The 18,806-nt window shown below is 41.5% G+C and overlaps 1 protein-coding gene and 1 long non-coding RNA gene across 2 annotated transcripts; one reads left to right on the forward strand and one right to left on the reverse strand.

Annotated features, from left to right (window-relative positions):
• The first annotated feature begins 523 nt into the window (after nt 1-523).
• Nucleotides 524-9,693, forward strand: LOC311424257 (aldo-keto reductase family 1 member B1-like). Its single transcript, XM_084499254.1, has 10 exons — nt 524-701; nt 957-1,124; nt 1,582-1,698; nt 2,947-3,024; nt 3,398-3,520; nt 6,785-6,891; nt 7,055-7,136; nt 7,667-7,750; nt 8,232-8,314; nt 9,058-9,693. The coding sequence occupies exons 1-10, from the start codon at nt 636-638 to the stop codon at nt 9,098-9,100; spliced, it is 951 nt and encodes a 316-aa protein (XP_084355380.1). The 5' UTR covers nt 524-635; the 3' UTR covers nt 9,101-9,693.
• On the reverse strand, nt 9,327-16,955 carry LOC311424371. Its single transcript, XR_014686073.1, has 2 exons — nt 16,788-16,955; nt 9,327-16,594 (listed from the first exon to the last, which is right to left on the reverse strand). It is a non-coding gene; the product is annotated as an uncharacterized lncRNA (long non-coding RNA).
• Nucleotides 16,956-18,806: the final 1,851 nt, after the last annotated feature.

Consider the following 18,806-nt stretch of genomic DNA (forward strand, 5'->3'; position numbering starts at 1 on the left):
GGGAGAGGCACCTGAGGAGGCTCCCCACGTGCTCCTGTGGCCAAGGCTGGCTTTTTCCACTGCGCTGCAGCCTCCTCGCCAGAGCAGCACGCGCTTGTCCACAGGGTTTCGACACCGATGTTGGACGTGCCAGCGCGTACTCGTGCAATACAAATTCGTTTTGTCCTGCGAGGCCCTCAGCACCTCCCTGAGGACGGCAGGGCAATTCGGCTATGATGTCACGCACTAAAAACTCACTGTTCCTCTCCTGCAGCTTTCAAAACACGTTAAAAAAAAAAATAATAATAACAATCCCAACATTCAAACAGAGCTCTTTTTTTCTTAAATCTGGCTTTTCCCAAATGACCCCCGGGCACCACCGGGAAGGGAAGGGAAGGGAAGGGAAGGGAAGGGAAGGGAAGGGAAGGGAAGGGAAGGGAAGGGAAGGGAAGGGAAGGGAAGGGAAGGGAAGGGAAGGGAAGGGAAGGGAAGGGAAGGGAAGGGAAGGGAAGGGAAAGTGGCCCCGAGCAGCGGTCCCGGGGGCTCAGCCCCGGCGCCGCCCCCTGCCCGCCTCCCTCCCTCCCTCGCTGCGCTCCGGGGCGGGCCGGGCGCTATTAAAGCGGCGTGTGAGAGGCTCTGGCGGTGTGTGTGGGGCCATGGCGACCTACGTGCAGCTGAACACGGGGGCCAAGATGCCCATCGTGGGGCTGGGCACATGGAAGGTGAGCGGGGGGAGGCCCGGCCCGGGCGGCGGCGCGGGGAAGGGGGAGGCCGCGGGGGCGCGGGGCCGCTGCCCGGCCTGCGGGCGGCCTGCGCGGAGGTAGGCTTTTTTGGGGGTTGTTTCTCGTTCGTGTTTTTTTGTTTTGTTTTTTAAGTGTGTTTTCGGTGGGGTGGCTTTCTGAATTTTGGTCTTAACGGGCACGAGGCCTGCGGTGTGTTTGGGTGGGCGCTCCTCAGGCGCTGTCCTTCCCCTTCAGTCCCCGCCAGGGAAGGTGGCAGCTGCGGTGATGGCCGCTATCGACGCTGGGTACCGCCACCTGGACTGCGCCTTCGTGTACCAGAACGAGAGCGAGGTTGGGGACGGCATCCAGAAGAAGATCAAGGAGGGGGCTGTGAAGCGAGAGGAGCTCTTCGTGGTCAGCAAGGTAGGGGCCTGGGGGTGTACAAGCCCCGGGGAGAATGGCGTTCTTGTGGTAACCCCAGGTCCAAGCTTCTTCTGTCGTCCCTACCTGCACAGAGAACTAGGTGGGATATGTGCTGAGTACAGGAGTGATGCTTTGAGCTTTTCCCAGCACTAAACTTTGCTATTGTCTTTTATGCAGCACCTGACCCTGTTGTGGGTAGCTTTTAAATAATGACTTAATTGGTCGAGGCTGCTTCTGCTGCCTGCAGTGCCCCCCTTCAGCTCTGTGTGCTGCCACTGCATCACTGGCCTTGCTATCGGGGGCTGTTCCTGCCCACAGAGCAAGCCTTCTTTGAAGAGAAATAAGAACCTAATTTCACACTCTCTTCCAAAAGAGAGATCTCTCCTGATTGGGACAGAAATGTTCCAGGAACTTTTAGCCCAGCAGCTCATGGTGTGCCTTGGCTTTCTGTCTCCAGCTGTGGTGCACGTTTCATGAAAAACATCTGGTAAAGGGAGCCTGCCAGAAGACTCTTGCTGACCTGAAACTGGATTACCTGGATCTCTACCTCATCCACTGGCCCCTTGGGTTTAAGGTACAGTAATGTGCTTGGCTTTCTGTTATAGCTGGCAGTTTTGAAGAGTTACACAGTCTTACAGCCCAACAATGTCTCCATCTGAGAAAGATAATCATGTGGCTGCACATGAGTCAGGCTGTTGATTCCTGTTTCTGAGATTCTTGCTTGCACAGCACCCTCTCTTTTGATTGTAGAAGAAGTAGACCTAGTAGTAGGGGCAGGTTTCCCTGCCGCAAGTATAAATTATGCAGCTCTAAATTATGCAGCTCTCGTTCTTATTACTACTACCTCTGTGTTGTCTCTTACAAATCCAGAGTATGGTCAACAATGACTTGGTTCCTGCTTTGTGTGAAGGAGGGTGGTACTCTGCTGTCTGACAGATTTTGTTTCCCTCTGTGTTTCAGACTCAGAGAATATTTTTCTACTTCTGTCTGTAATCACTGCATCTTTAATATTAATATAAATTGAGTTGACCGTTGCTGTAGGAGTTGTAATGTTCCACAGACTTTACATTCTAAAAGGTTGAAGCTTTTTAGTTCCTAACTTTAATGTGCTACACACAAAGGATTTGATGTCTGCTTGAAAATGTGTAAGCTTAGTCTGTTACAGCCTGAACAAAATCTGTGCCCTACCTGTTGTTTCTGAGATAACTGTTCTTTGTGGTTTTCATAGTATCTGTATCTTTAAAATTAGATTAATGTGAACAGAATTGTCAAAGTGAAAATGTGTTCAAGTATAGTAAGGTATCCCTAGAAAACACCTGCTTTTGGAAGTTCATAAATCATAGCCAGCCCTAACTGGGACACAGACTGTTGCAACATTCCCTTTGCCAGCAACTGAAACAATGAGGTTCCCTGTGAAAGACCTGTCAGCAGATACGGTCCTCACAGACTGATGCTCCTAGGTCCTAAGTGGGTCCTTACTACAAAAATGCACAGCTCTTATGTGAGCATAACAGTGTATCTTATTAAAATGCATAACACAGGAAGCAAACTTGTAAGCTGGAGATAATTCTACAAGAGGATTGTCCTGTTTCACATACGTATTGTGGTGACCCAACAGACTTTGCTGTGTCCAGTGAAGTAGTTGTCTTTATGAGATGACTGCTGACAAAAATGCCACAAACCCATGTGAAGGCAAAAGAAAAGACCGAAGAATGTAGATAATGAATATTAGTATTTCTTGCACTATGTTTGTGATATCATGGTCTTCAGCTGGTGTTAACCTTTACAGCAGAGAATGTTTCAAGTGTTTTCTCACTGACAGGCAGGAGAGGACCTGTTTCCAACAGATGACAAAGGCATGTCAATACCCAGCAACACTGATATTCTACATACGTGGGAGGTAAGTCTGCCCACAGCAAGAGTCACATTTTCTGTCCTCAGCCGTTTCTGCTGTGCCTTCACTACCTTCAGCAGTCTAAACTGTCTCATGTACACAGAACTACTTGAAAGGACTCACTGGTACAATGGTGGATATTTAAATGTTGATTTTTTGTTTCCAAGTCATCATGAATTCCTGTAATCTCAAAGAATGAATCTTTGGGCTTTGAGACTGGAGATGTGGAATAAATATACCAGTGCTTTGTTTGTCTCAAGACAAATGCTGCAGATCTAAACACATTCTCTTTGTGAAAAGGACAAAACAAGCCATGTTAGGAAAAATGTGTACAGACCCTTTCATACATATCAGATGCTGATTTGGCTCTTTCCATTAGGCCATGGAAGAGCTGGTGGATGCTGGTCTGGTAAAAGCCATTGGAATCTCCAACTTCAACCATGAACAGATAGAAAGAATCTTGAACAAGCCAGGATTGAAATACAAGCCTGCCAACAACCAGGTAAGCAGTTCAGTGACCAAAGATGAATGCTTTTTTCTTCTGTGTTTCAAGTATTATGAAAATCTTCTTATGGGATAAGGTTGGAGTTTCTGCACTACTGCTTGAAAGGAGCAGCTCCAGCATATCTTATTTTGGAGGGGGGAAAAAAATCCCCTGAGCTTAAATCTGCATTTCAGTTGAATAAAACCCAGGATATGTACAAGAGCTTGGTAGAGAATTGGATGATTTTTCAACTCTGTTGTGGAGAAGACAGTTCCTGTTGTTGATGACTTGAGACTAAAGGAAATGAACAGGGAATGCTTTATGGACTGCTTACAGATTTGAGGAGGGTTGGGAGGAAATGGACTTAGAAGGTAGGCTGTAAAGTAAAATTGTCCAAGTGTATTGGCAACTCCTAAAATTTTAGGAAAACACAGACTGCAGAAGACTTCAGGATATAGTGTAATGTACAGTTTGGAGCAACATCAGCTGTGACACTTGATCAGGCTACCCTGGGCTTTATCCAGTCAGTTCTTGAAAACCTGCAAGGCTGGAGACTGCACAGCCTCTTGAGGCAGTGTGCTCCACTGCCTGACACCCTCTCCTTGTTAGGATGAAGGAGTTTAGGGAGTTTTCCTGTATCTAGTCTGAACCTGTCTTGTTTCAATTTATGCATGCTGTCTGTTTTCCTCTCACCATGCACCACTGAAGAGCTTGGCTTGATTTCTGATGACCTTCTTGTAGGTATTGGAGAACTTACTAGGAGCCCAGAAGCCTTCCTTCTCCAGGCTGAACAATCCTAACTCACTCAACCTGCCCTAATACAGTAGGTGCTCTGGCCCTCAGCCATCCTGCTGTCCCTCTGCTGAATTTGACAGTTTCCCAATCTTCTCCTGAGAGGACTGGGAAGGGGGCAATGTGGGCACTGTATTCTGAAGGTGGTCTGACAGATGCTGAGTAGAAGGGGGTGATCGCTTCCCATGACCTACTGGCTGTGTTCCTGTTGCCAAGGATCACTACTGGCTTGCTTGAAGCCGTGGCAGGCTGAGCTACTAGGTCCTTCCTAGCAGAGCTGCTCCCCAGGCAGTCAGGCTGCAGCCTGTGTCATTGCTGGGGGCTCTTTCTTCCAAGGTGCAGGGCTTTGCATGCAGCTTTCTTGAATCTTGTAAGGTTTATGTAGGACTTCTCCCACTACCTGAGTAGGTCCCTCTGAAGTGGCAGCCCACCCTTGAGTGTTTTCTCTTGTCCACTTCTCTCCACTGGTCAGTTTGGCATCACCTGCAAACATGACAAGCTCATAGCCTGTCAAGTTGTTGAGGAAGACAGGTCCTGTGATAGATTTCCTGTGTTTATCTAGTCTTGTCCTAAACTGCTCTGCTTATTGTGGGACTGCAGTAAGTTCTCAATACTGAATTACAAGAACTGGTTAACTTACTGTGATAGCTTGAGCATATGTACTAAAACAGGATCTTAACACCTGTCTTCAGAAAGCTAATGGGAGTATTCCCTGCAAGTCTGTCCATTGTCAAACAAACCTGACAGCTGCAAAATTCATAATTCTGGACTAACTTCATATTCAGTCCAATCTACTTTTAGGAAACTTAGAAGTCTTATCAGACCTACCACACCTTGTTGCCAAAGAACTTTTCACTGTAGTTGGCAACTACTCCTCTGTCACTTGTATAGGGGATGTTGACCTTATGTCTCTTCCACACTGCTAAGTTTTCTCACCAATGGGTGTTGGTGGCTGTCCTTCAATACTTACTGCGTCTGAAGAAACAGTTGCAAGTCTGAAACTCTTGTCTTGTGAACTCTTACCAGTTAGCCTAATACAAGATTATAGTGCTTCCTGCAAACCGTTTCTCTCTGATTAGTTGGAATTACTGGACTCTAAATGAAGTGTCTACAGTGTCATTCTCGTTCTTAACTATGAATGCAGCCAGTATGCAAGTTTCATTCATGGTAAGATACCAGTTTGGCAAGGCAGTAATTACATTATGATAATATTGCTAATTAGTTCATGAAGAAGATCTGAGTCAAGTATTTAATCATTGTCAGTGTGTATTGCAATATCTTAAAATACTTATTTAAATGTATCGGAGGCTTTTCACCATGGCCTGAACATACCACTAGATAATGCAACTCAGGAATTTTTCAACTTGAGTTCAGGTGGGCAGGTAAGGATGACTTTGCCTCACTTGTATGGTCTGAATCTTACCTATTGAATAGCAGAGATAATACCCAACTTGGCTAAATGCTCTGTTATTCTGAGTAGTATTGAAGCAAAATAAATGTATAATTTGCCTAAAAACTGAGTTGTGCCCTGTTGCATCTAATATTTCAACATGCTTCAGAAGAGAAGCAGCCATGCAAGCTTCTGATAACAGCAAGCAGCCAGAACCATAAATAAAGCAGTCAAGGGTGTAATCTAATCCCATGATTTATGCTGTTGCTCCACCTGCCAATGGCATGTTTCTTTGAAAGCTTGAATGACAGTGTAGTCAAAAAAAGGTTTTTGAGTTTGCCTGCTGAAAGAAGAGTACTGCTCCCTGGTATGAAATTATCCTCAAAGTCCATCTATGTAAAGCAGCAAAACTTCATGTTAATTCAGTGCTGCCAGATATTTGGATAATGTCTGTTCTGTACTACATATCAGTGCATTAACTTGCCAGAACACAGATCTGGTGCACTAAGAAGTATGTAGATAGTCTTCTGGAAACTAATGGTAAGCACAAATGCATTTCTAAAAGTTATATAATGCAGAGTAATCTGAAGATCTAGAATCTGTAGCAATTAGTAGCTACTTTCAATATTTGCAGACTGGGAATATTCTGCATGCTTATTGACATAAAGCAGATAAAAAGGAATGAAACAATGCCTGTATTGAGGCAGTATGGAATCTGTAAAAACCTAATACTTTTACAACATTTAATTAGGTAAAAGGACTTTGTACTCTATTGGTCTGCTATCCCATTGTTATGACTTTATGGTACTTCTGCACGTGTGTCTCATTGAACTGAGATGAACTTCACTTCAGAAGTTAGTAAGATGATAATTCATGTTAGAAATAATATGGATCAGGAAAGTTTTAAGAAAATGGTGTTATAGTTCTTGGACACCTGCACTTGCAAGCAAAAGGGGAATGGGGATATACAGAAACAAATGCTGCATAATATCGTGCAGACTATAAATTACAATAAAAATCAACACTTGGTTGGATTTTAAAAAATAATGAAACATGAAAGTAGCTGTGCCACTGTCAGTTTCTGTACTCTTGTGTTTCAGATCGAATGCCATCCATACCTGACCCAGGAGAAGCTGATCAATTATTGCCAATCCAAAGGGATCGCTGTGACTGCATACAGTCCCCTTGGCTCTCCTGACAGGCCATGGTAAGACTCACTCCCATTTTGCAAGGGCGCTGGCAGGGATTACGCTTGAAGCATTGAGACTCCAAGTGCTCCATTAATCATTCATCAAGATACAGATTCCTGTTGCTGGGTTGGCTCTTTCTATGGAGGTTTCTTGCCACTGGTCTTTCTTTGCTCTGTGTAGGGCTAAACCAGAGGATCCTTCCCTTCTGGATGACCCCAAGATTAAAGAGATTGCAGCCAAGCACAACAAAACTCCGGCACAGGTAGGTGGGTGCTGGACAGTGGGTACTGCTTCCTGTAACACAGGATTTGTTCTTTAGAACAGCTACTGACAAACAATGTAAAATGAAGAGCTTGACTCCTCATTCACTGAGCTGCGGTGTTATATAGCAGTGCAGCTCATTTATTGCATAGTCTGAAATGCTTTCTTGAAAGGGTTATTTGACCATCAACAAGAAACATTTTCTTGACCCATCTTCAAATGTTTGTCTTCTAATCTTAAGCCGGTGCAGAGAAATGAACACTTGTGTAGACTACCTATGTTTAGGTAGGAAGGAAACAAACCTTGTATCATAAGACTGGAAGGGCTACCACAGGGCTCCACTGCTCTATTTGCACTTCAGAAGGCGCTGCTGAGACTTAGGTACAATTTGAAATGCAGCTCTGCTGTGAGTGGTTAGTTCTGCTGAATTGTACAGTTTACAGCTCCTACTTTCTTACAGAACAAAAGCTCTTCTCTCTGACTCAGTGGTATGCTCTGACTTCTTTCTGACTCAGTGGTCTCTTTCTGCAGGTTCTCATTCGGTTCCACATCCAGAGAAATGTGGTTGTGATTCCCAAGTCCATCACCCCCCAGCGCATTGTGGAGAACTTCAAGGTGGGTGATTACAAGTGGCCAGTATGCAGGGATGGCATCCTTTCCCTCTGTGGAGCAAGTGGTCCTTTCTCAGCCTTCCAAAGTAATCCTCAGATGAGGACTACAGTTTTTCTCACATTACCTATAATGAGGGCTAAGCTAAAGCTGAAACTGGAGACACAATGAACAGATGCATCCTTTACAAATAGTGTTGCAGAATGCCTCCATCCTCTAAATGCTCAAGAAGCTTCTTGGAGCAGCTGGCATATAAAAACTCCAACTTCTGAAGCAACTTCTGAACTTTCAAATGCTTCCTTCCCTCCTTCTCCCACTGCTAGTGGAGTCTTGGAAATCCAAAGGTGCTTTTTTCCTCTTCCCCCTTCTTGAAGCCACCATTTCTTCTCACTAGCACCCCTCCAATGTGGACTTGTGCTTTAATTCTATGAGTCTTGCTTAGTCTGATTTGTTTGAAGAGGTGATTTCCAGCTGTTTCTCTTGTTAGGTGTTTGACTTTGAGCTGACTAAAGAAGAGATGACAACCATTCTCAGCTTTAATAGAAACTGGAGAGCCTGTGCAATGAGCACGTAAGTGATATTTTTAAACTGATAAGTTGTCACAGTTTTGTGTACTAGACCTGTTTAAGGTTCAGGATACTCAAACTCAATTTCCAAAGAGTTCAACTTCATAATATTTTTTCACAGTAAAATTTCAGATGTTCATATCATGAACCAAACTATGATGATCATAAAGCAAACTTGATGTTCATCTTGAGTTCAGTCTGCAAGAAGGCTTTTGTAGCTAGAATTCCGAGAGAAGGATTCTTGTTCGTAATCTTCATTTTGTCTATATTGGAGATAGGAGTATGAGGCAGACTCAATTCATGATCAACTTTGCTTGTGGAATTTTATTTATCTTTACTAACTTTTATGTATGTTATTAAAAAAAAGGCACTATGATCTTAATGGGTTACTGGAGAAGTGGGTGAACATTCAAGAAGTAATGTTGAGGATTTGCAACTTAAAAGCCTGAAGCTAGATATGAAGTCTCTGAAAGACTGCAAAAAAGATTCTCTAGGCAGTAGACAGTAAAACCTTGAATTAGTGATCTGTGAAGTGCCTAGGTCCCACAGCCTGAAATGCTCAGCCTGAACAACAGGAAGATACTTGAGAATCTTTGTTTACAAATGAAACACATCACCAAAGAAAACAGAAGTCTGAAACTGACTCTGTTTATACAGTTCAGTTCCTCCTCTGATTCTCTGCAGGGAGTACAGCTGCATGTAGTATTTTTCAGCTGTTAGAATAATGTTCTCCTCGATTTCTTTCAGGTGCAAAACCCACAAGGACTACCCTTTCAATGCAGAGTATTGAAGATAGTTTCCTGCCTCTCCCCAGACTTCTCAGATATGCTTCTGCTGTTGCCTTTGAGTTGTCTATCTAGCTTTCTCACTGCATCAACCCTCTTTTTTGCCCACAAAGACGAAGTGTGTGTACCCAGTGACTTTGGGTGTGCTTTATGTTGTTTTTGTTTTGTTTTTCTTTTGAGGAAGGACATGCTAAAAAGTTTCTGAAGAGCACACTGTGTGGACTACAGTAGAGTGTCTTTGCCAAACTGCATGTCTGGAATTGGTAAGCAAGAAACATTGAGAAAGTTTGAGCTACTAGTCACTTACTTTGGAATATTGTGAATTGTAGCTAGTGACATTTGTCTGGATCTTGTCTGGAAGGACCAGGATATGACAGATTTTGCATAACTAGGTTGAGGCCAGATACTTTCTAATTACTTCTGGATTTGATTTTTTTTGTAACACTCCATGCTCTTCCTCTAATTGGAAGTACCAATTTTTTTTTTTTAAGTATAGCAGTTGCTACATGGGTAGCTCTTCAAAAAGTGTATAAGTCCTGGTTTCTTGGTGATATAAAAGCTGGGTTTGCTTATAATAAAATATAGTTTCATTACTGTGTGTAATGAGATGGTTATTTCAGCAATGCTCTTAATGGCAGCATAGAATAGCTGTATTATATTAGCTGTCTGGTTACACAAATGCAAGGAAAATTACTGTTCCCCCTAGAAATCCCTATAGCTGATGTTAGCTTCTCACACATAGCCAGCAGGTTGTCTATTGAATTCATGCTACTGCTTGTGGAATGTGTGAGTGTTAGGCATTAGTGTGTATCAATGGCCACAGGTTCACCTTCGGCCATTGAGTAGCCTACTTGAGCCTCTTTAAATACTACTCTTACAGTATGCCTGACAGTTAATATACTGATGTTTAAATCAATATTTTATGAAACTGGCAGTATATTTGGTCTAGTAGAAAACTCATTCCTTTAAAGACATGAAGCCTACACAGAATCCTATGGGATGTTTTAAGTAAACAATAGAAAACATGTGCCTTCCAGGCAGGCAGCATGTGATGCAGGAAAGGCTTCTGTGCTTGTACAAGCAACAGCTGCAAATAACACAAAATGGATTTCTAAAAAACTCCTGCATCACAAGCTGGCAGATCAAAAGCTTACTACAGTGTTTTGGGAGTACAGAAGTAAGCTTATGGCCACATTTTGACACAAGATATCCTTTGCTTTATTTGTTCTCACAACACATGCTGGTAATGATTCTCAAGTTGTTGCCTTCTGAGAGCTGCTTAAGTCTATTCACAAGAGGCATTTAGACAGACGTAAAAATGGTGGCTAGTGTTGGGGTGATTTTCTTGGGTGTTCTCACAAATTTCTTTCCAAGGCCTGACTTGACTTAGAGTATGAAGGAGGGTGTGTAGTCCTGACAGGAAGAGCGTTCTTTCTGATGGGGTGAAAGAAGGAGATAACAGAACTGCTAAGGCATGATTACCTCTAAACAGTGAGCTTAAGGTATGCTATGTAATTATGGAACCAGAATCCTACCTTCAGGCAAACTCTGCTGGCTTGAAAAGCAAAGCAATAAAACATTACTGCCCAGTGAATGCAGCTGTTCTCAGAGTATTACTCTAAGTCGGCTTGTTTTCTGATTCTGACAAAAAAAAAAAACACAACACAAAAACAACACAAAAGGTACTGAGGAGTCATGCTAATTTAAAACTTGCCTTTCTGATGAATTGAAATGATTGTTATATTGGGGGAATGGGGTGAACACCATTTTTGTTATCCTCAAATGCTTTTTAAAATCTTTCCAGTATAGCTGATGCCAGACTTTGTGCAATACACATTTGGTCAGAACAATTTACAACAGGCTCAACAGACAAGATTGCATTAACTTAAGATGCATTGGGGAGGGGAGAGAATCAGTCTGACTCTAAGCAATATTCTTTTCCAGTGCTGATTCTTCTAACATAAATTGATTATAATTACTTTAAAGTCTGGTCTTAAAGGTAAACACAGAAAGTTTCAGCTCCAAAAGTGGTTCTGTATATTTATAATGCGATAAATAAAAGCCCAGAGGCATCAAGAAAAAGCAGACCAGCTAATGGGCTTAGATTAGTCTGAGCTGTGACAGAAAACTGTTTGCGGCATTGTTGACTTGCTTGGAAATAACATCTTTGTGCCAAGTGTTCCAGCAAGGAGTTATATTGCGGATAAGGGACTCCAAAATAGCACATCAGGCTCTGTTCACTTCCTCTGTTTTCATTTCACTGTAACTTCATGGAAGTTTGTGCCTGGAATTTTTCCATTCTCAGAGTAGGAATTTTTCCATTCTATGAGTAGGAATTTTACTGGAGAAGGCTTTCAGACAGACTGCCCTGCAGCAGAGGGAAGATCAGCAAGCTCTCTGAGAGGAGTGGTATTGTAACAGGCTCTCTCTGTATTTTTCTGGATGACCTAAGGGGGAAGAATTTGGAAAGGGTCATTCTGGGACACAAGGCAGTGCTTAACCAACAGAGGACTTGAATGCTTGGTGAAATATGAGTGGGAATAGAGGAAAAACAAATATCTGAGGGAAGAAATGATGCCTAAGCTTGAACAGAAAGCTGGCTGTTGACAGAGGATGAAGAGTAGGAAGAGAATGAGAGAGATCAATGATAAGGCTTTTTTTGAATTTAATTTTGTTTAATTTTTAACTTTCTATAATCTTTCCATAAATTATATCTGGCCTTGAAAAATTAAACAAGGCTGAAATGGGAAGAACCAGCCTTTTAGACTACAGCCAAGTCTTCATTTAATTTAAACCCCATGCTTGGGCTACTCTCTACATACCAGGATAGAGATTTGCTTTCATCTTCTAAAAGGTAAAGTGGAATGATCAAAGACTATGGTATCCGGAGCCTAGCATTCCTGCTAACTGAGTTCTTCCTGCTATAACTGTTCACAGCATTTGTTTTTCTATTATGGCTTGACGGATCTCTGGATTTCTGATCAAAGAAACTTTTAAGGACAAATACAATCTTGTAGCTCTCACAATGAAGTGTTTTTTTTTTGTTCTTTCTCAATTTAAGAACTTGTAGTTCAACTCCACCTTGTTGACATTCTTAACTAGATTTTCTCATGACACCACTGCAACAGCTAGTGTGGTACTGTAGGACCCCTAGGAAGGGAAGTCCAGCTGGCTCACAGGAAAAATTAAGAACAAGATATGATCAGTCCTAATATGATCAATCGTAGGACCTGTAGAATTAGTATTTGCACTCAAAATTCATGAGTTTTTTTTTCAGTTGCATTCTTGCTACTTGAAATACTAGACCAGCGGGTCTTTTTTCATGTTAAAAGATTTTCTTGGAGAGAATAGATGCATTTCAGTAGTAGCCAAGAGCAGTGTTGAACTGGTTTGTCAGGGAAAGGGGTACCTTTTCAAAACCCAAGTTTTGTTTGGGTAGCAGGGGAGAATACAAGAAGCTGCCATCAGTATCAGACTTGTTTGAGATGTGACACCACCAACAGTCTTACAGGTACAGTATGTTTCAGCATGCAGTTAACATGGCTTCGGGAGAAAATGGCTTCTGATACTGGAACACAAGCCAGGCTGGTTGGAACCACTCTGTATATAACGCTCTGTAACTTAGTCTTTACTTCCCTCTGGGGAAGACAAGGCTCTTCCTGCCGTTCCTGAGACTGACACAAGTGCATATTGTAAGGCTTGTGCAGAGCTGTGACAACTGGGCCACAGGAAACTCCTCAGGATATTCCTTGTATTCACTAAGGTGAAGGTATTACTAGAAAACAGAGGTCTTCGAGGCACAGAACAGTTGACTTGGGACAAATAACTTTCTTTTTACTCATTTAATCCCTAGTTTAGCAACTGTGAGCTATTTGTAACACACCAGACATACCTGGCCTTGTCCTTAGTCACTTAAAAAGTATAGAGCTGAGTCTTATGAAGGCCCTGCCAGAATTTAAATGGAGAAGCCACTCAACACTCTTTCACAGGTCACATTGCTCTCACATTTTAATTTGTTAAACTGCATGGCATTGGGACCATTAGTACAAACACTTGCAGGACTACATTTTGCTCAAATTCTTCAGATAATCTAGACTGCATATTCAGCTTAATGTAAATTTTCTTAACTGGTTGTTTCCTTAACTGCATGTCAAGTAAAACAGTTTATTCTGCTAGAATAAGCCTGACTACAGTTGATAGCTGTTCATAAAAACAGCTGAACTAGATCAGATTAACTACTAACTGCAGCATCCTGTTCAACTATCGCCAAAATAAGTTTTCTAAGGTGAGTAAATAGTGTTATAGTGGTGTTCGTTGAATAGTCTGACTGCAGCTTAAGGTATTTAGTGTTTAACAGCCATCAGTTAACTTCCTTTTTCAGTTACCTTGTGAGTCTTACACTCCAAGGGAATAATTTTCACAACCATGCACTTCTGTGAAGAATTGGTGTCTTATTTGTCTGGGAGTTGTCTGCTGCAAGATTCATTTAATGCTCCCAACTTATATGGTGGAGGAGATAGCAGCTGGTCTATCTCCTTTTACATTTTCCAAGCTGCTCCAGACTTTGTAATGTTCTGTCATAGTTCCTTGCGTTGGTATCTTCTGATCAAGGAGAGTCTCAGCCTACATAACTGCTACCTGTGGAAATTATTCCTGTGCTATTGATCATCCTATTAAGTCTTCTATAAATCTTTCTGGGAGGGAGGTACAGGCTAGAACTCGTTGTGCAGGACTGAATGCAAAAAAGTTCATAGTGGAACAGATCTGCCTTAATGTTTCCTCACATTCTGGTTGCTTTTGAATGATACTGAGTTCAACATAAATTGTGGAAAAGCTTGGAATTATACTACATGGAGGATGTTCTTAATTTTACCTGTTGTTCCTTAGCTATGTTACCATGTTGTTCCTCTAAAGCAGGGGAATGTTGCTTTTTTTCACCCAGCCCCTCTGGAACTGTTAATGAAGGGCTGACTATACTGGAACAGATGAACCACACAATAAAAGCTCAAGTCATGGGACAACGTGTTGTGATACAAAGGCAAAATGCTAAGCTATTGTCCATTCATTGGGTTCAGTGTGGTGCTATGGATAACCTCACTGCTGACTCGGAAAGATCTGAAGGTTTGCTTTAAGAGCACAGTCACATAGCTGATGAAAACTGATAATAATTTGGGATAATGTGACCTTCTTGCTGTAGTTCCAATGAAGTGGGTGACTGTGCTGCTGAGGAAGTAGGCACATGGGAAGAAAAGCTGCTAGTCCTTCAAAGAACTGCTCAAGGATCTTACTCAATTTCTCTCCTTTCCTGTCAATTGAATTTACAGTAGCTGTAAAAGAATCCTGAGTCTTTCCTTGCCTGTCACAGCAATTTTTATTTTCTCCACAAGCAGGTTCTATGTAAAACAAAGGCTGAACTTGTAAAAACAGAAGAGAACAGATTTTTGGAATCCTCAAAACTGGATACAGGCTGATTGTGCTTAGTGGCTTCCTCTCTACAGATCTCTTTAATTAGAGCAATGCCCTGGTGACACCTGTTGGGGTAAGGGAACTGGTGAAGCAAGGAAAGTGTGCTTCTCAAGCAGCTTACAGCAGGCTTGCTCCTGTTGGCTGTTGTGAGGCAGCAGTAGTCTAACAGAAGGTTATCTTGTCTTTAAGTTGTATGGATGCAGCTGTGCTGCAAAATAGAAGATACTTTATTGCCCCATAACAGATACCACCCAATTTTTCTCCTACCTCTGGTAAAGTCTCTGTAGCTGGAAAAAAAAAAAAAAACACAAACTATTGTCTGTAAAAACAAATGAACAATCTCTGGCTTCTAGCTTGTTTTGAATTTTTTTACTATTATATGGCTGCTGTGATCATGTAGTCCAACTTCCTGCCTACTGCAGTCTATAAACATCCTGTAAATAACTTTGATAGTTGTGATTAAGTTGGAATGCTGTTAGAAAACTCCTCTGAAGCAGAGTATGTTTCAAGATAGCTGTGCACTCCAGCCTTGAGTGAGCGTTGCTCCTCCTGCTGTGGATTGACAGCTTGACTGCTGCTTCAGAAAAGGTCCAGCTCTCCTCTAGGAGTGCTTCTGACAGAAACAAGGCCACAGTCTTCAATCCCAGGAAGCACAGCCTGTTCCATGCAGCTTACTTTCTAACTGAGGTTATGATGATGTACTGTAACTGACCTTTTCAGTGTAGGAAATGGGGGGGGGAAAGAGCCTGTTGCAAGCACCTTTCTGTCCATACCACTGCACTAAACTGTCTGTTTTGACAGATTTTGACAGAATTGCTTTCCCAGTTCTAGGGCACCTGTTACTACAGCATTTTGTAAGAGTCTAAAGTAGCTGAAAGATGTCATCACTTCCTTTATAGACTTAAAAACCTCAGCTTCAAAGAAGATCAGCTGGCAAAGGCTATCCATGAGGTCTGTACCCTAGCCCTGACCCTTAATTACATAATCATCCTTCCTCTCTGCAAGCAGTGCTTGTCCATATTGTTCTACTGGACTGAAAGAGCCCAGAGGGATTACAGGAGTTCTGTGGGTCAGAGTTCAAGAGCAAGAAGTCTCAATTAACAGACACTTCATTAAAACTTGAGCAGATGCATGGGCTGCAGCAACACTAACTCCCCACCCCAAAACCAACATCCAGTAACATCCTTTGGGTCAAAACACAAGATGGTATCAAGGGAATGATACAAGGGTGAAAACCTGCTCCTAGCTTCTAAAAGCTGCCCAAATTTTGCTTGTTAAATAAGACGGTTGCCAAACAAAATAGTTCCTGTGTCCTTTATCAGACTGGAGTTGCTGGGAGAGATTCACACTCTGAACTGCAGGTATTCTACTGATAAAGGCAGTATTTATATACTTGTATCTACAATAAACCAAACATACTGATCTCCTACTAGTTTGTTAGTATTTAGCAGTTCATAAATTTGGAAACCTCATTATGCAAACAGCTCCAGAAATATAATTCAGTGTCCTCTGAAGTGTTGTCAATCATTTACAGTGAAGTTACTGAAGTTGGTAACAATTGAAAATCACATTGTCTACTCATAATTAATTTAACATGAGAAGACTTATATTAGCAACTAAAAAATAGTTTGAATGTTTTGACCTGTTGTCCAAAAACACAAGCACTAGGAGAATCTTTTAAGTTTCTTTACAGTTTATCATGATTTGTTTATGATGAAAGCTGCTTTTCACAAGTTCAGGATTATTAAACTTCTTTAATTGTCATTACTAAATGCTTATACAATATGTATTTTGTTACAAGTGAGAACAATTACAAGATCAAAGTAAAGATACAGATAAAGGAGGGATAGAACTGTAGTTGATACTAAATGAAGCAAACTCATGCCTGCTTGAAGTTTACTCCTCAGTAGTCCCATGAACTATGTTCTTCCATCTTGTGCAATACATAGTCAACTTCTGCTGTGATTTAATATGCCTGAAGCACTACAAATCACTTCAACAATGAAATATAGTCCTCCTGATCCCTGAGGGATCTGAAGATAATGCCCACATTAGTCCTCCAAAAAGATAGTTCTTGTTTTTTTTTTTGCATAAGAAAGCAAGCATAGGATTAAAATGCTCATATCATGTAGTCTTAAAGCTGAGAAAAAAAGAGCTTTCTCCCCTGTCCCAGTGTAAGCTCTGCAGAGCTAAAACTGAACTGCAATAAAAACAAACCCTGCTTACCTTACATAGCGTAGTGGAAGTTCATGCTTTGTAACCTTCACATGTGCCAATGACCTCGTTCTCAGAAGATAAGATAATGTTTGCATAGCTGAAATTGCCAAACTTCTCTGCAATATTAAATGACTCTCTTGTGAACTGGAAGTTTGCAGAATTCTATTAGATAAGCGAGTAAACCTAGGGAAACAATAAATGGCAGGTCTTGCTAAGTCTGTATATAACTGTTCTGATCTCTAGATGCTGCCCTAATAATGTTGGCATAAATACACAGGCACAGATTTTCACTTAAAAAAAAATTGCAACTCATTCTTAAAATGGAGTTTATTTACAGCGACTGTCTGTTACATAAAGTAGCCAAAGAAAACAAGAAAAAAATGCCCTTTTTTCTTTTTTTTTTTTAGAATTTCCAACTGATTTTGATTTTCAGGCATTAGTCCAAAATCCATTACAGGTGTCTTAACATACAACGTCCCTGCATATTAGAACATGGACGGTGCTCTAATAAACCCTGGTGCTGGATTCCAGCAGCTATGGATATGACACGTATCGGCTAAGGTTACCCCTTCCTTTATACGAGGCTATGCAATGATAATCCAATCCTGCTGAAAGACAGAGGAGGAGGGGAAGAAGGAGGTACTCACTCACTTAATGCACAGATTTGGTATTACTTCTTGAAGGTGAGGAGGGTTTCCATCTCCTCTTTAGCCAATTCACAGTCAAACACATGAAAACAAGATGCCAAACAGCTGATTTATACCAATTTGCAAAAATACAAGTTCATTTGCAGAAAGAATACCAAAAACAGAAGCAGAAAAGTGTTGTATTAGTGCTAGAAAGCACATAACAGATGCATGTTTGTAGCGAACAATGAAATAATGTCAAACTTATAATGCTGGTGGGAGCCTAATTGCATCATTTTTACATCATCAGGTGGAAGTTGCTATCTTTTTCTTGATCTGTTTTCAAGATGGAGTCTCAGGTCCTTACTTTTAAAATAGTATCTTTCATTCATAAAGAAGTAACCTACATGGTATCTGACAAACAAGTTTTTTTGCATTTCTAGGTGTGAAGGGAATACTTTGTTCCACTGGCAGAGTGGATTTCTCTATGTATGTAAGACTAACACCACTAAGAATTTTATAAGGTACCCTCTTACCTTAACATTTTCCTCAGTATGGTGTGGAGTGACAGGTTTGGGAATTACATTCACGTTTCTTTGAATATGGAGCCAGATGAGCACCTGAAAGAACAGAGATTTAAAGCTGAGAAGTTCTGCCCATCTTCTGAAAGCTGAAAAAAATACTTGCCTACATGGCTACAGGGAGCAGCCCTACTGATAATCAGAGATGATTTACACAGGAAAAACACAGAAAAAGCACTATAATAAGCACTTCCTAATTATTATTGCATGAAGTCATTTAACCGTTATTTTTCTCAAGTCGGGATGACAGCATGGGAGTGCATTGAACAAGAATTCAGAATTGGCCAGGGGTGCTGTGTGTAGAAGTGGCTAGTGTGCCAATAACAGCCCACCAGTTAAAATCCAGACATTGGTGATCACTGACAGTCTTCTAACACTAGGTCTTTATAACTAGTCTTAGAATATTTGTGAAGCGTTCCATGCTGGATGAGACAGCTGGAACTCAACTTTCCATAAAGTCTTTGTAAATAGTTATTTTGGCACAAGTTGGAAAACTACATGTCACAGGGGAAAATACAATGAGCAGTGGGCAGTTGTCCCATCATTCATAAGCACGGTTTCTCTGCTAAGTCCCAGGTCAGAGAAAGCCATGGAGACTGGAATAAAAGCAAATTTCTTCAAGTCAGCCATTAAAAAACCCCAGGTCTCAGCAGGACAGCATGCTTCCTATTTTTGCAAGTGTGTGGTGCTTTGGCTTTTGTTTGTTTGTTGGTGGTTTTTTTTAGATCAGAAGTTTTGTTATGTGTTTAATAAGCTGACCAAAGTTCAGTTAAGAATTATCTTCACAACTTTCATCAACCACACGATCCTTTTTCTCCTAA

The sequence above is a fragment of the Aythya ferina genome, assembly GCF_964211825.1.
Source record: "Aythya ferina genome assembly, chromosome: 1".
Lineage (NCBI taxonomy): Eukaryota > Metazoa > Chordata > Aves > Anseriformes > Anatidae > Aythya > Aythya ferina.

Excerpts from the sequence above, each read along its gene's own strand:
- LOC311424257 (XM_084499254.1), top strand. The coding sequence starts at position 636 with ATGGCGACCTACGTGCAGCTGAACACGGGGGCCAAGATGCCCATCGTG. Across the intron at positions 702-956 it reads TGGGGCTGGGCACATGGAAG|TCCCCGCCAGGGAAGGTGGC; the intron begins GTGAGCGGGGGG and ends CTTCCCCTTCAG. Across the intron at positions 6,892-7,054 it reads GGCTCTCCTGACAGGCCATG|GGCTAAACCAGAGGATCCTT; the intron begins GTAAGACTCACT and ends TGCTCTGTGTAG.